The sequence below is a fragment of the Pimephales promelas genome, chromosome 7 (genome assembly GCF_988280905.1).
Source record: "Pimephales promelas chromosome 7, fPimPro1.hap1.1, whole genome shotgun sequence".
In the NCBI taxonomy this organism is placed as follows: Eukaryota; Metazoa; Chordata; class Actinopteri; order Cypriniformes; family Leuciscidae; genus Pimephales; species Pimephales promelas.
In genome coordinates, this window is record NC_142775.1 from 21,945,440 (window position 1) to 21,960,297 (window position 14,858).

Here is a 14,858-nt window from a genome sequence, read left to right on the forward strand (position 1 = left end):
TGAAAGAGTCAGGCTAGAGCAGCTTCCACCCCTCCATCCAACCCCCACTCAGGCTAATTCTCTCTGGCAGGGAGACCTGTAAAAATCAATTGGGAAAATGTCCTGAAACAGTCAATCTAGCAACCATCTGCCCCGGTACTCCACTGAGACAAAAACCAATGTCCCCTGGGAAAGTGACGGAAGACACAGACAGCACAACGCACATTCAAACTCAATTACTCGCTGCAACTAAAACACTCTTTCGCATTGCAAAATCAGGCTTACACTTTTCTACTGCATGTCACTAATTGCAAGGTAGTGTTTACAATTATCTAAAGCAATCTTTCTAACATACTGCAGTGCAGAACTAATTTAAAATGTTTATATTTTTAAGTGAACGATAAACCTGTGTTTTGGCAGGTTGTTATGCTATCAAAACTTAATAACTGATTTAATGTAGCATTTGCTTTGTTCATCAAACGTAATTAAACTATTCTTTATCAAGGCATTTTCTCCCACGCAGTCCACAAATAAATGTAATTGCCATATGTTACTAATTCATTGTAAAATGAAAATGTTCAATTTCCAATGTGATGGTGGCTGCTTCTTGTAAAACAAAGAAGCAAAATCAGTACTGTTGATTAGTCATCGTCCCCTGCAAAACACACCAAAAATGCAAGACCCACAACTAAAAAAAATATGGTGTGTATGTATACACACACACACACACACACACACACACACACACACACACACACAAATGGCCATTAAATTGTCTTAACCATAAAGTATTGATCAGGCAATTGGCTAAATTTAATCAATTTTACATAAAAAGCCATTGCTGTCTCAGAAGAACATGAAAGACAGAATTAAGTTTTTGTCAGAATTTGGGAATTTAATGATGAATCAAAAATGAAACACGAGTTGCATGGTGATATAAACTGGATCATCAGAACGCTGTCTTCTAGCGTCTGGTTAGTATATAATAATTAATGCATCTCTCCCACAGTGAAGCATGGAGGAAGAGACTGTGTCATTGTGTGGGGAGCCTTTTTAGCTGCTAGTATTGGTGAGCTGCTTCACTGTGAAAACTCATTTAAAGCTTTGGAGTACAGGAGAATATTGCAGAATGGCTTGCTCTCAAAGGAAAAGTTGTCATCAAAAGATGATCAGATGTTATTTTTATAACAAGACAATGCTCCTGCTCAAATTGCAAAGCCAACCAAGAAGTGGCTTGACAAGAAGTCCATCAGGCTCATGTTTGGCCTATTCAGAGTTCAGATTAGAACCATAGATATTTAAAAAACAAAATGGAAGGCTATTCCATGCTACATTGCTCAACAGTATTTGTAAAATTCGTGCTAATTTACCAGTGATTTGTAATCAAAAGGGTAAACACCAATATATATATTGCCTCATTCTACATAGTTGATTTTTATATCGTCCTGTATAAAGCTAAAAAAACAGCAAAAGAAAAAACAACTTGTGAAGTATGTTATCCCACAGTATGTTATGTTATACTTACTGTTATGTAAGTATGTTATCCCACAGTATGTGAAGTATGTTATCCCACACTTATATGTTCTAATTTAACATCACAAGTCTGTTTAGTTTTAATGCACAAAAAATAATTTTCAATCTATTCATTTGTGTCAATGAGACTTCAGAGAGCAGACAAAACAACAAAAAAGGTTTATCCATATTTCAAAATAATTAAAGGATAGTACACAGTCCGCCATTTTCAGGGGAAAGAGAGAGAGAGAGAGAGAGAGAGAGAGAGAGAGAGAGAGAGAGAGAGAGAGAGAGAGAGAGAGAGAGAGAGAGAGAGAGAGAGAGAGAGAGAGAGAGAGAGATGGATGGATGGATGGATGGATGTTTGGTCACTTATACAGGTTTGCCAGGGGCAACGGTCATTATTCAGAAACATTATTCTATTTTAGGTTTCTGTTATATGGTTTTCATGAATTAACATCTTATAGAAGTGTTTTGGCTTGCGAAAAACATCCTGAAGAGTCAATTACCCTTTACACAACAATAGCCAGATCAGTACTGTAAATCAATGCAAATCAATTGCTGTAATAGTTGCAATTATAGATGCTCTTTGTGGTAGCCTAATTTGTGCCATTAGAAAAGCAAAAGCTCTCATTTCAAAATTGTAATATTTAAAGTTTCCCTCATCCTGTCTGTGAACCACTCAATCATATTGATTGTGAAACATCTGAGAGGATCTTCACAGATTTTCTTTTCAGCACTTGCCTGTGTAATTAATATTGGCCTATAGTAGAGAGAAAAAAAAAATCAAATTTTCTTTACAACTGTTTCCAACTTTATCGACAGTTCTGTGGTTATACCCGTGTACAATTTCCAAATGATATGACTTCATAAAGAGGTAGAATTGCCTCACGTTTCAACTGCAACTTCTACTTCTGTTTGTTGCGTTCTCCCTGGCCGTATGAGGGACGCCAGCGAGCTGCCGCTGCTATATAGCTCTCTAAAAATAGCTCACCTTTCACTGCCTTCTACGTCCCGATTGACAAGCGTCCTGAGCCAATCAAGCTATATTATTCAAATTGTACTCCTCCTATTTGTCCATTTTAGCACCGCCTTCATTAGACGCCTGTGAGATCATCAACCCTATTTACCGTATATGGTCACGCACGGAATTGATTGACAACAAACCACGCCCCCTCTAGTTCCCTTGGCTTCCTCTCGCTCGCGAGACAGCGAGCCCAGCAACTTGCCTTGGTGATCCACGGCATTCAAGATAAAGGCTACCTGGAATTTATAGCGCAAAAGAGACAGAGGCAATGCGGAAATAGGTGGACAGTCCATGTCACCGATCTTGCATCCCACTCCCAGGCTGAGGATCTGAGAGGTCGCGGGGATTGCAATTAAGTGACAAGAATTATTTTTTATTTTGTCCTTCCTTTTCGTCATAGCGCTTAAATTACCAGCTTTAAACTACACTTCACTGAGGATTTGAAACATTCTTTTTGCGTTTTGCAGTGGGCTAAGAAGAAACAATATACCAGAGGATCAAGCAACACTTTTTTCTTCTTCTTGTGAGCATCAACATGGATGTGTTGGCAAATTACAGTATTTTTCAGGAACTTCAGCTGGTGCACGATACGGGCTACTTCTCGGCGATGCCATCGCTGGAGGAGAACTGGCAGCAGGTGAGAGTTTGCGCGTAACTATTGGACTGTTAGTTCACATAAATAAGCCGTGCGTATTTGCGCACATGGATCTAATGCAAACATTCACAACTTCACAGTGCGCGCGTATGTCTAATCGCCGTTTCCTTGTACACATTATTACGTGTAGTGGTTTATTGATGACGAAAGTGCTGTTTTGCTGCTTTCAAAGCATGGCTAGAACTCCGGTCTTTTTATTTATCGGAGCGAAAGGGATTATTATTAGTTAGAAGAATAATCTAGAATATGATTTAAAGAATGAGACATATATTTACTACACTTCTCTGTTGTATAGCCTACTCAAAGCAAAACAGATGTCAATGACAGAATAAGACACGAGATGATTCATGTGCACTATAGTCTACTTCTGACTGGAACTGACTGAATGGCGATTTGTTAAGGCGCACGTTATGTGGCTAGAGAAAATAAGGGCTTGGTTAACAATAAACGAATTGTTATTAAATAATGCATTCGTCTGTCAGATAACTTAGTGTTTTTTCAGCCCTAAGATATCAAGAGCAGTTCCCGATCGTCATGTATTATGTATTACCTCCGCCGGGAGGGTGCGCGCGTGAGTGGATATGAGGAGAATGTATCCAAATCACCCACTCCTGAGAGCTGGTGTGCATCTGTATGACAATTTGCTGACTCTTGAAGGGGGGAGGTAATCAATGATAATAGTGGTGTTTTACATTTTTAGGATATTCCACTTAAGCCTTGTGAAAAAAGCTGGAGATGATGCACATACGTGCCATTGGAACATAGTCATGTTTTTAAGTGATGAGGTCTTAATAAGATCAATGCAAATCAATTGCTTTGTGTTCTTGGGCAATAATTGTTTTAGCGGCAAATAAAGTAATCATAGCTCTAGGATTTGAAAGTTTTATAAATTAAACCGCAGCAATTTAATGATAAGATTTATGATTTGAGGTTAGAAGGACTTCTGGCAATCGATGTGGCGATGGACGCCTTTGCACGCATGCACTGGCTGTCTTCAGCAGCAGCTCATTGCAATTCCATGTACTCAACTGCAGGGAAATGCTGTGAGTGGTTATTTATTGCTGGTGTGTGAACTTGAAACATATCTACCCCCACCAGCAATTCAACCAGCACGTCTAATAGAAATATAAATATTATCTGGTAGCAAATGCAAATATACAGACGTATTGGCATTAGTATTGAAGGAAAATACGGGTCTGGCAATCTCATCTCAAAGATAACAAAAGAGAAAAAAAATATATTGTGCATGAAGAGAGACAGGTCTGGTTCATCTGTTAATTCTGGCATTAAGTAACTTAAAGCATCATGGTCAAATCAAATGATAGCATGCATGTGTTGTACACAGGGCATTTATTCCCTGTAGTGTGAATTAACGGGTCCAAGCACATATGGAACACAATTTTATATACATCTATATATATATATATATATATATATATATATATATATATATATACTACACACACACACACACAATATTATACACTGGCAAAGACAAAGTGAGAGTGAGTATCAGCTTGCATCAGAAGAGAGGGGGGACAACCATATGGAATCAGAAAAAATAAAGTTGAATCTGATGGCAAGAAAATAAGCGTGAAGAGAAAAAGGCCCATCTCTGTAGACAGGCTTTTCTTTTGAGTAGCATCATAGTTAAAGTTTGATTCTTTTACAAGTTGGGATAGTTTTAAAGTGTAGCCCTAGATCTGCCATTGCAAGGTAAACAGCACCCTTTGAGAAGGAGACAAGATGGATAGCTGTGCTCGGTCCCTTGCGAGTGGAGCATGAATCAGACCTTAATGGATGTGATACGGGTGAATTGAGTTTCAGAGCTCAGGCTTCGACCAGGGATGGGGCGCGAGGGTCACAGAGGGGAGAGTGACAGAGGCGATGTGCTCGGGGATGACGAGAGGTTGTCCACCGAACGTGATGAAGTCCTGACGTGCACTGCATCTATTCCTCATGAGGAACGCAGACTGCTGGCACTGTCTCCCCCAACTTAAACAAAGACTCTATCTCTCACTGTCAAGAAGAGACACAGAAGAGAGAGAAAAAAAAACAGAGACACAGAGGGCGGCTTGCTGTAATCACAACTCGCGAACCTTTCTAAGGGTAGAGAAGGGAGTGATTATTTTGGCGATGACCCGCAAGCAAGGTTAATTCAAAGAGCGGCTGTTTGTGCAACAAGAGAGCCCCTGTTGGCGCTACCCCCCCTCCCCAAGCAGTTCCACCCTGTATGACTCTCAGAGCTCATCACTGGAGGCTGCAAGAGCAGGTGGAGTGGCCTGGGGAATGAAGCAGAGGCAGTAAACACCACCATTAGAGGCAGTCAAGGCAGCCTGGCCAATTAGTAAGGATCACCTAAGAGACGATTGGGGGGCTGAGTCTGTTTGTGTGCATCCATCCATCCATCTGTCCTCCATCAGCTAACACACCACGTGGGCCTTTGTTGGTGTGCCCTCCTCTGACAAGAAGGCCTTTTTGTGTGTCACAGCAAAAATGGGTCACTCTCTGTCTCTTTGTCTACACAGTCTGGCAGACCTGTCCTTACAGCACTCTTCTTCTCGTCGTTGAGTGTTTAGTTTAGAAAGTTTCCATTGCCATCTAACTCCAAATGGCTTCATTCAAATTTCTGAAGCAGGGTCTAATTGTTGCACACTCATACCAAACCTAGGACTACTACTCTATGTGTTCCACTAATACTCTAAGTGTCTGAACCCATGACACTTGGCTGTCCTGATAATCCCAGCAAAACCTAAGAGCTACTCTTTTTCCCCCTGTTCTATCAATAGCTTTCACGGTAAAGGTTGAGAAAAAGAATCTGAGAAGTGGTGAACTTCTCAAAGCTCACTGGCAGCTGGAGGGCAGACGACTGACCCATACAGACACATCACAGTCAGTAGAACTGGAACACGTCTGAGCAGGGTCATGTAAACCCCTGAGAGAAGCTGCAGGAAGCAGTCTGAGATGAACGCGGTCCAGCACTCAAACGTTGAGACTGGTCTGTCCCAGAGAACCCCAGTTTGAAAAGATGATGAATATCACTGCGTGCATATTCTGTGCTGTGAGTTTTTGCATTTCACAGCCCAGTAGTTTTTCGAACCAAAGGGCTGGATAGTTAGGTCGGTGGATGGGGGTAGAGAAAGAGGCTACAAGATAACATTAAAAATGAATTTCAATTCAGTCAGGCTACGTCAGTGTTCCAGTGGAGGCTCCACACCTGACAGCAGGATCATAACATCCTTGCCCCTACTCTTTCTTGCTAATTCTCCCCTGCAGCCCTTTAGCTTCCATCCATGCTTTTATCACATTCCTTCTCTATCTACATTGAGCTTGCTCCAGCTGAAGGCATTCAAACTTTCTCTGGGCAGTGAACACTGAAATGTGCATTATGTAATACCCTGAGGAACACAGCTGCTTTCTCACAGTGTATCTTCTGACAGCACAGACCTTTTCTGCTCTTTTTCTGCAATTGGTAAAGCTCCAGGACACCAAATTAATGGGCAAACGCATTACCTTGTTGACAACACCATGCTCCCCTGAAGCTGTAGAGTGAGTGGTAACATTGCAATGTCTTCAGAGACTGAGATAATGTAGTAAGATCCTACTTATCTACTGGGAGAGACTTGCCGGTTTAGGCAAAGAAGGATCCTTAGACACCCTCAAAGCTTTGTGCTGCATTTAAGATTCAACAACCTGAGTTTTGTCAGTGGTGATGTCCTCACTTACTGAATTTACTCTGAGGGAAACACCTTGGCATTCAACATCAAACCTGTTCTACTGGCCTCTCTGAAGTGTTAACAGGTCTATCAGTCCATGCTAATGCTCAGGCATGCGTTGAAATATCCCACATCAAGATAAATAAGCTGTCAAAAAGTTATCTTATGATATGCAGCGCATCTGTGGAGGCTTGGCTATTCTGACACATCCCTTCCCCTTCAACAGTTTTGACCTCAGTGGCCCTTGCTTAACCAGTCAACAAGCTCCATTAATCTCTGTGTTGGTGGTACATGCTTTTGACCCACAATGGAAAGTGTCTGTCACTCTGTGTGATCCTTTTGCTGAAATAAAGTTTTATAACTTAATTGATCTCGTCAGCTGTTTTGTTTCCACTGGATTATCGACCGGCCCGTATAATAGCAGGGACCGGCGAGCAGACTGCATTCATAAGTCACCCACTGTGTTGGTATTAGTATGACATCATAAACCAACCCATTGTTCTGGGCATTTCCTGTATGCTGCCTCTGCCGGTGACTAGACAGGCCAAAATCAAGCACTGTCTGGGTTTAGTATAGACTTTGAATCACTGTCAGGTCATCATCTGAGATTGCAAAAGAGTTGTCTATATTTCTTCCCGCCTACCTATATCTCTCTAATGATTCAGATTGTATGGTGTGCAGTCAAAATGCACTTTAAAATTCTGTGTCAGACAAAAGCAATAATTTGACATTTTTAAAAAGTGTTATGTCAGTCTTTAGTCAGGTTAAACTCATGTTAGTCTGATTTTTGAGAAGTTTTACAAACAGATCTGGATAATACAATTGCAGCAAAGATATATACAAGTTAATCTGACTAAAATTTGCATCTGCTTTGTGCACTTGCTCCAAAGTACCCTTTAAATAGTATAGGTTACACATTGTGCCATGTATACTTGGACAGATAGAAACGATTACTATTCGCCTTCACAAAAACCCACTGTAGCTCAAATATAAACAACCTTAGCGACTACTGCAAAAGCGTAGATCCCAGACACAGCAGATCTCTCAGCCCCCAGACAGCTGACAGTAATTAGGCAGTAGTGAGGTGTAGCAGGGGTCTTTCATGTATAGGACTGAACCAGGTTTCCCTTTGAAGTGGGGACCTTTCAGTCACATTCTCCTTTTACGTTTGAGTAAAGTTCATACTAAGCTTTAGCACAGGCAGCTTCTGATGCAACCTAGCAATTTCATGTTGAATTCCATCTCTTTGTTAAAAAAGTTGTAACCACGAGCATGCATGACAGGCCTGGGCAAACTAATAAATAACAAGCTGTGGAAATGATAGAGAGAAAAAAAGCAATCCCCGACTCAACTATTATTCTGTGATTTTGAGTTACTACATTAAAGTGAAACAGCTTTCACAAGATAATTAGCATTTGAAGCGCAGCGCTAGCTCACCTTCATAGACTGTGTGCTCTGTTTACCAAATATCGTTCACCATGAAATTTGGCAATTCTCTATAATTTATTCTCAGCACTAGAGGTAGATCAAAGACGGCATCAAACTGGCAGTTGGTAGGTTTTTGAACAGTCAAACATAGGTTTGCTGATTGGGGGATAATTAGCATTTCCAGAGAACACAACCTTCAACAAACTCAAGGGCTAAAAATGATATGAAATAATGTCATAACTTAAAGAATATTCCAGGATGTTTTTCCATTACAATGACTTGAAATGTACAAACAACTATAAAATGGCATGGTATAAAACCACAGTAGTGTACAGAAGGCACATAGTACACAAACACAATCAGAAAATGGCCAAGGAAATAAGTACGAAAACAACAATGCAAAAGTGTTTAAAATAAAGGAAATATACAACTATAAAGCTGGGGGAGTTGAATATTAAGCTTTGGACTACATTTCAAGGAAGCATTGTAGTTTCCCTCAAGTTCAAGCCAAATATATCCCTTAGCAGCCCAAACCAGTGCATTAATGATGAGATCATGTAAATCTTGTAAATGTTATGAGAAACACGGAGCAATACTGATTATGTTAAACAGTCTATCTGTTTCCAGTAAGCACTGGAAGTGATCTCGCTCTCGATCTGGCCACGCAATCTCTGAGGCGCTAATGGTCCATGCTTATCTTCACTGAGCGTGTCTGTTGTTTGTCTAACAGTGTGTCACCTACAATACGTAGCTTAGGGCACAAGGAAACGTGTGTTCGCAAATGCTGCCTAAGGAACTGCAGATGATTCACAGCTTGCAATTGATTCACAGATTCCACAGATGCAATTTAAGATCTTTCTCCAGGAAACGGGTGTACTTAAATCTATAGTTTCTGGGGAAAATGTTTATGATTTTTGATCCAATAATAGTGCATGCTAAACTGAATATACCTACCCTCATCCATGCATGCAACATGCTAATTATCCCCATGCCAGCGAGTGATTGCTGATGGAGGTGGTATTGTTATGTAGGGATCAAGAGCTTTTCAGGGGCCATGATTGAGTAGCTCTTGGATGGTGCAGACGGTGTGGGTCATTTGTCTGCCGTCTCTCGAGGGTCTATCAGCCCATGGAGACGAGAAGCAGTACTAGGATGGACAGAGAGAGAAAAAGACAGAGAAAGATGAGTGTTTGGGATGCATCTTTATGCATGAGGCCTGTCGTTTCCCTTGGTCTCGATGGAGAGGCAGTTTAGCCACTCAAGGATTTGATTAACAGTCTGAGAGGAACCAGCCATTTTTCTCTAAGTGCAAGTGCACACACAGGCATACAAACTCAGACTAACAGCCTGATGATATCTCTCACACCCCCCTGAAAAAAAAAAAAAAAAAAAAAAGGAGATTGGAAATCAATACTTTCCCTTTGCAAATGGTACCTCAATGCTGTTTAACCCCCTGAGCCCGACGGCGTCGTCGACGATGCCACACGTCACCTCCGATAAATGTTTACATAACTCGATGACAGATTTATCGATTTTCTTACCGTTTTTTCCAGCAGAAAGCTAACGAGCTAGCCATCACGGGGGTGTCTTTCGGCTCTTTCTAGCCTTTACAGAAGGTTTTCTATCCAGCCTGGAACTTGTGCTTCCTTTCAGAGGTTTTCAGCAATAAATCCAAACGCTTTATGTCAAACTTTGATAATCTTGAAGCCCATAATTCATAAATATTCGGTCATTTTTGCCGCTAGCTTGATGCTAGCGGACATCCTGGATATCACGTGATGTTTTCACGTGATGGTTTTTGACCAATTACAGGCTGATCCTTTGTAAACATTGGTGTGCGTCATTACGCATGAACCAAGCGCTGATACAGTGTAGAGAGATAGAGAGACTCACGGAGACGCGCGATTCACAGAGAAACACAGCGAAATGGACGTAAATAAAGCGCTGGTCTATTTTGGTGCATTGCAGGATGAAGGATTTTCAGGAGAACAGAGCTTTTTGACAGATGAGGAACTAGATTACCAGGATAGACCCAGCTGAAGTGCCATTTATTTATTTACTGTAAAAAAGTATTAGTAGTATAAATGTATTATAAAAGAATAAAAAGAACATAATAAATAAAAGAATAAATAAAATAGAAATGCAAAACCTGTGATGTGGCCCTCTGTGTGATTGCTGATAGGAACTGTTTTGAGGCTTGGCACCAGTGAATTTCATGAGGCCCCAAACGCCTGGACTTCTTTTGGAAAAATGTCAATATTTTTTGTTCTGTACAAGTTATAATGTTTATTCCTGTGCTCCAGGACTCCAAAGACATGAACAAACTATTTTCCAGAGGAAAATTGCTTAGCTTTTATTTATTTGTGTGTGATTTCAATAAATAATTGAGTGATTCCATTTCCGATTTATTTTTTCATTTGTCTTTATGGTCCCATAACTTATTTTACATTCAGGTGACATCAATGTAACACAAATATGCTGAAAGTTCAATTTGTCCTGAAAAAAAAGAGGTGTGTCAATTGTCTGTGCACCAAAGGGTTGATATTTTACAAGCTTTTTTAGTAAATGACACCAGACGGAAAATTTATTGTAAAAATACCCTTAGGTCTCAGAGGGTTAAGACGACAGCAATTCTTTTTCTGCAAAAAATTGTTTTGCATAAACAAGGAGGGACTATGGTATGAATAATATACATATAATATATATATATATATTAGTATTCCAAACCAGCTATAAGTAGCCCTGCAGAATGTCAAGGTAAAAATAAAGAAATGAAGAGAGAAAAGAGCAGAGGAGGAAAGTAAAGGATGTCTCGTGTTTATTCAAGTGCTCCTGATGTGAGATTCATCTCTGACGGTCCTGCACTAGTTCTAGCCTCTTGGCCTTCTGGAATTTCCCTGCACTGATATTGTCCAGATGGGAATGCGCAATAAGGCCAACTGGACTGCTGCCAGACTGTCTAATGTTCATATTCGTCAGCTAGGCAATGACAAATTTAAGCCACATCATCTTGGTTTCTTTTTTTAAAGAAATTTGCCCTAAACAATACAAAAATACAGTTAGAACCCAAAAAGCACATTATACCCAAAAACAACCGACAATAATTCAGAAGTCAGTCAGTGCAAATAAATCTTGTCATGTCACCTTGTTTGACATCACAGCACTAAAACGTACACAACCTATTCTATCATGTACACATCACAGTTCTTTGTGTCCAGATGTAAAATTCTACTTAATTCAAATTTATTTGTTTAGCGCTTTTCACAATACACATCGTTTCAAAGCAGCTTTACAGAAAATCAATGCGTCTTTATTACAATTTAAAGTGATCTGTTATCAGAGGTGACTGAGTCTTTCCATCAATATCAAATTGTATTTTTTTTTAGCATGCAGATGTTGTAGCAACATAACTGGTCAATTTGAATCATAAAATGCATTTCCTCTAGAGGAATTCAGAGTCTTCTGTCTAGTGGAGTAGTGATTTCATATTGGGTTTCAGAGTGGCAGGAAGCTCAGGTCTGAATCACCAAATACCTGTTGTCAAGCTGCCAAACAGGAGTGGTGAGCTCATTGTTTGTTTTGGTGGTGGTGACATGGACACAATTAGGGCACAGGTCACAACACCCATTAAAACACAATGGCCAACAACAGGTACTTTTCCACTGGGTATAACATGCCGTTAGGTTGTGTTTTGTGACCTTGAAACAACTTGAAGTAAAAACTTGTGAATTAATACACTGGCTGGGCTCGTTGATAATTTGATGTAAGATTATTAAAGTGTAAAGGGATGAATTTGGGGTTTGTTTTGTTGTAATGACACAGATTTTAATAATATTATATTTTGATTAATAACAATACTCATTTCCAATCACTCATATTGCACACTTACCAACTGATGTATACTTGACTGGCCTCTAGCAGATCTGTGGAAGCAGCATCTAAAACAACACAGTAATAATATTTAGAAGTTTTACAATCCAACTCAATCACATCGATACCTTTTAATAAAATATGTATTCATTTGGAACATTTCTCATCTGTGTCTCATTGATATGATTCTCAAAACTGCTCAGTGCAGTATCTCAAAGACTATAAGCGCAAACATAATAATATTCTCTTTTGTGCACAGAAAGAAAAGTATAAAAAAATGTAGTAAATGCATTCTTGAGGAAACTGAGGGTTATCATAGTTTGAGAACCACTGTAGCCTATCATACCCAGCTTGCCATATTTGCATATCGTCTCTCTCTGATGGTCACAGGATCTGGCATCACTCCAGCCTCCTGTTGTGCCTGTCCAGTTTCACTATACTTGCTTATTTTCACTAGCTCATCCATTTCCTCATCTCGTTCATTCTCTCTTGCTCTCTTACCCATTTTGGCCCTGTCTGACGTTGTCCTTTTAAAGCACAGCCATTGATTATTGGACATTTTGCATCAAGTGGTCTGTTCAAATTTGAAAAATCAAACAAGTTCCTTTGTATATCTGGATACATGTATCTCCAAAATAGAAGGCATGTCAATTTAAAGAACGATCATCATGTAATGCACTTGAGATATTTTATGCAAAACAATGAATTAAAATAGGAAAGCGGTACAACCACATATCTGTCTCTTATGTTGAGAGGTGTGCAGGCAGGATTGGCATACATCACCCTCACAGAGCCCTTCACCTAACTAACAGTTCTGCTCAGTAATTACATGGGGAGAAAATAAAAAGGGCAGATGCCCCCCTGGCACCGGGCACACAACCGGTGTGTGTTCAACCTGGCGGTGTGAAAGAGAGCATACTGCTAATTCACTAGAGAGCTGACTTTGAGCACAGTTCAGAAGGCAGGACCGCCCCATCAAGCACACACAAAGTATGTTTGAGGTTCTGCTCTTCGAAAGCGAGTTTCGAAGTGTGCGGTTACCACTTCCTCCCAATTCATTGCCAGTTCAGTAGAGGAAACCAAGCCCTTGTTTACTGACGGGATTCTCCACTATCACCCACCCCCCACCCGCAGGCCTCCCTTTCCTTCCCCCTGCCCCAAAAGTCTCTCCCTCCACATGGACAACTGCCAACATCCTCTCCGTTCATCAACCCAACAGCCGTACTGTTACAGTTATACTGGTTACAGCCCCTTGTGATGGTTGCTAAGCTGGTGCAAGTGCCATATTGTGTAAGCTTTATTTTAAGCCTTTTATTTTAGGCAGGCCAGACCTTCTGTAAATTGTGCCAGGTGCCATACTGTATACCTGATATAGCTCTGGCTAAGGATCTGCATTGCTCTACTTGTTTCTCCTTGAGGCGGCTCTGAGCTGCTCTGCTGTGAGACCCACCTGTTCACATTTGCTGGCATGCTTTGCTTTTCCACCAAACTCAAACAAAAGCTGAATCCTAATAAAGCTGAGTAACATTTTAAATGGGTAGTTGTTAGATAAAGTTATTAAGAAATAAAGTCATATGGTGAGATTATACAATTTTTATTGTGAAACCTAAAATCACAGTGTGAGAAAATAAGTCAGGTTATAAATAAGTCCCAATTAGTATAAACAACACCAAACATTTCAGAGTGCCTGGACTTGGATTTTTTTTTCCAATTCTTTTTAGAATACCAAATACCTAATAATAATAATAATAATAGTGACATGTATATATATTAGGGCTGTGCAAAAGTTAATTGCGATTAATCGCATCCAAAATAAAAGTCTGTTTTACATAATATATTTGTGTGTGCTGTATATAATTATTTTGTATATATAAATACCTATGCATGCATGTATATATTTAAGAATTATTTGCGCTTAAATTCTGTATATATATATAAATACATAATCTATATTATATAAATATAAATATTTTATATAGGAATAACACATTTTCTTAAACGTATACATGCATGTGTGTGTATTTATATATACAAAATAATTATATACAGCACACACAAATATACTATGTAAACACAGACTTTTATTTTGGATGCGATTAATCGCAATTAACTTTTGCACAGCCCTAATATATATATATATATATATATATATATATATATATATATATATATGTGTGTGTGTGTGTGTGTGTGTGTGTGTGTGTGTGTGTTTACATATGTATATGTATATGTATATGTAGATGTATATACACACACATTACATAGCTTCCCAATTGCTCTTATAATTCCTCTTGTATTATTGCTCCTCTTGAAAATTGTAATGCGTTTAGAAATCTTTCTTAAAACGGAACTGTCCTAACAAACAATATCCCCCACTACGTCCACACTAAATTCAAATGCGCTTTAGTCCTGAAGGTTGTGTAATGCGAGTCCTACTGAGTGGTTTTGGGGAGGGAGACAGAACAAACATGCCGCTCTTAGTCCTTCCAGTTTGTTATGGCTCAGTTAAATGGGTCATGTGCTGACGACCAGCGACCTTGGGAGTATTTGTCGTGCTCATTGAGACATTCAGCCTTCTCCCTTTGTTTTGCACAGACAGACCCACTTTCAACCATTTGCTCCATAATTTATTATAACTTATAAATAATTTATAATTTATTTATAACATAAT

General features: G+C 39.6%; 1 protein-coding gene across 1 annotated transcript in view; it reads left to right on the plus strand.

Moving 5' to 3' along the window:
* Nucleotides 1-2,679: 2,679 nt before the first annotated feature.
* Nucleotides 2,680-14,858, plus strand: part of klf7b (Kruppel like factor 7b) — a 44,653-nt gene continuing 32,474 nt past the window's right edge. The window contains exon 1 of the mRNA XM_039682200.2: nucleotides 2,680-3,155. Within this exon, the coding sequence (XP_039538134.1) occupies nucleotides 3,054-3,155 (102 nt within the window). The 5' untranslated portion in view covers nucleotides 2,680-3,053. The remainder of the gene's footprint in view (nucleotides 3,156-14,858) is intronic.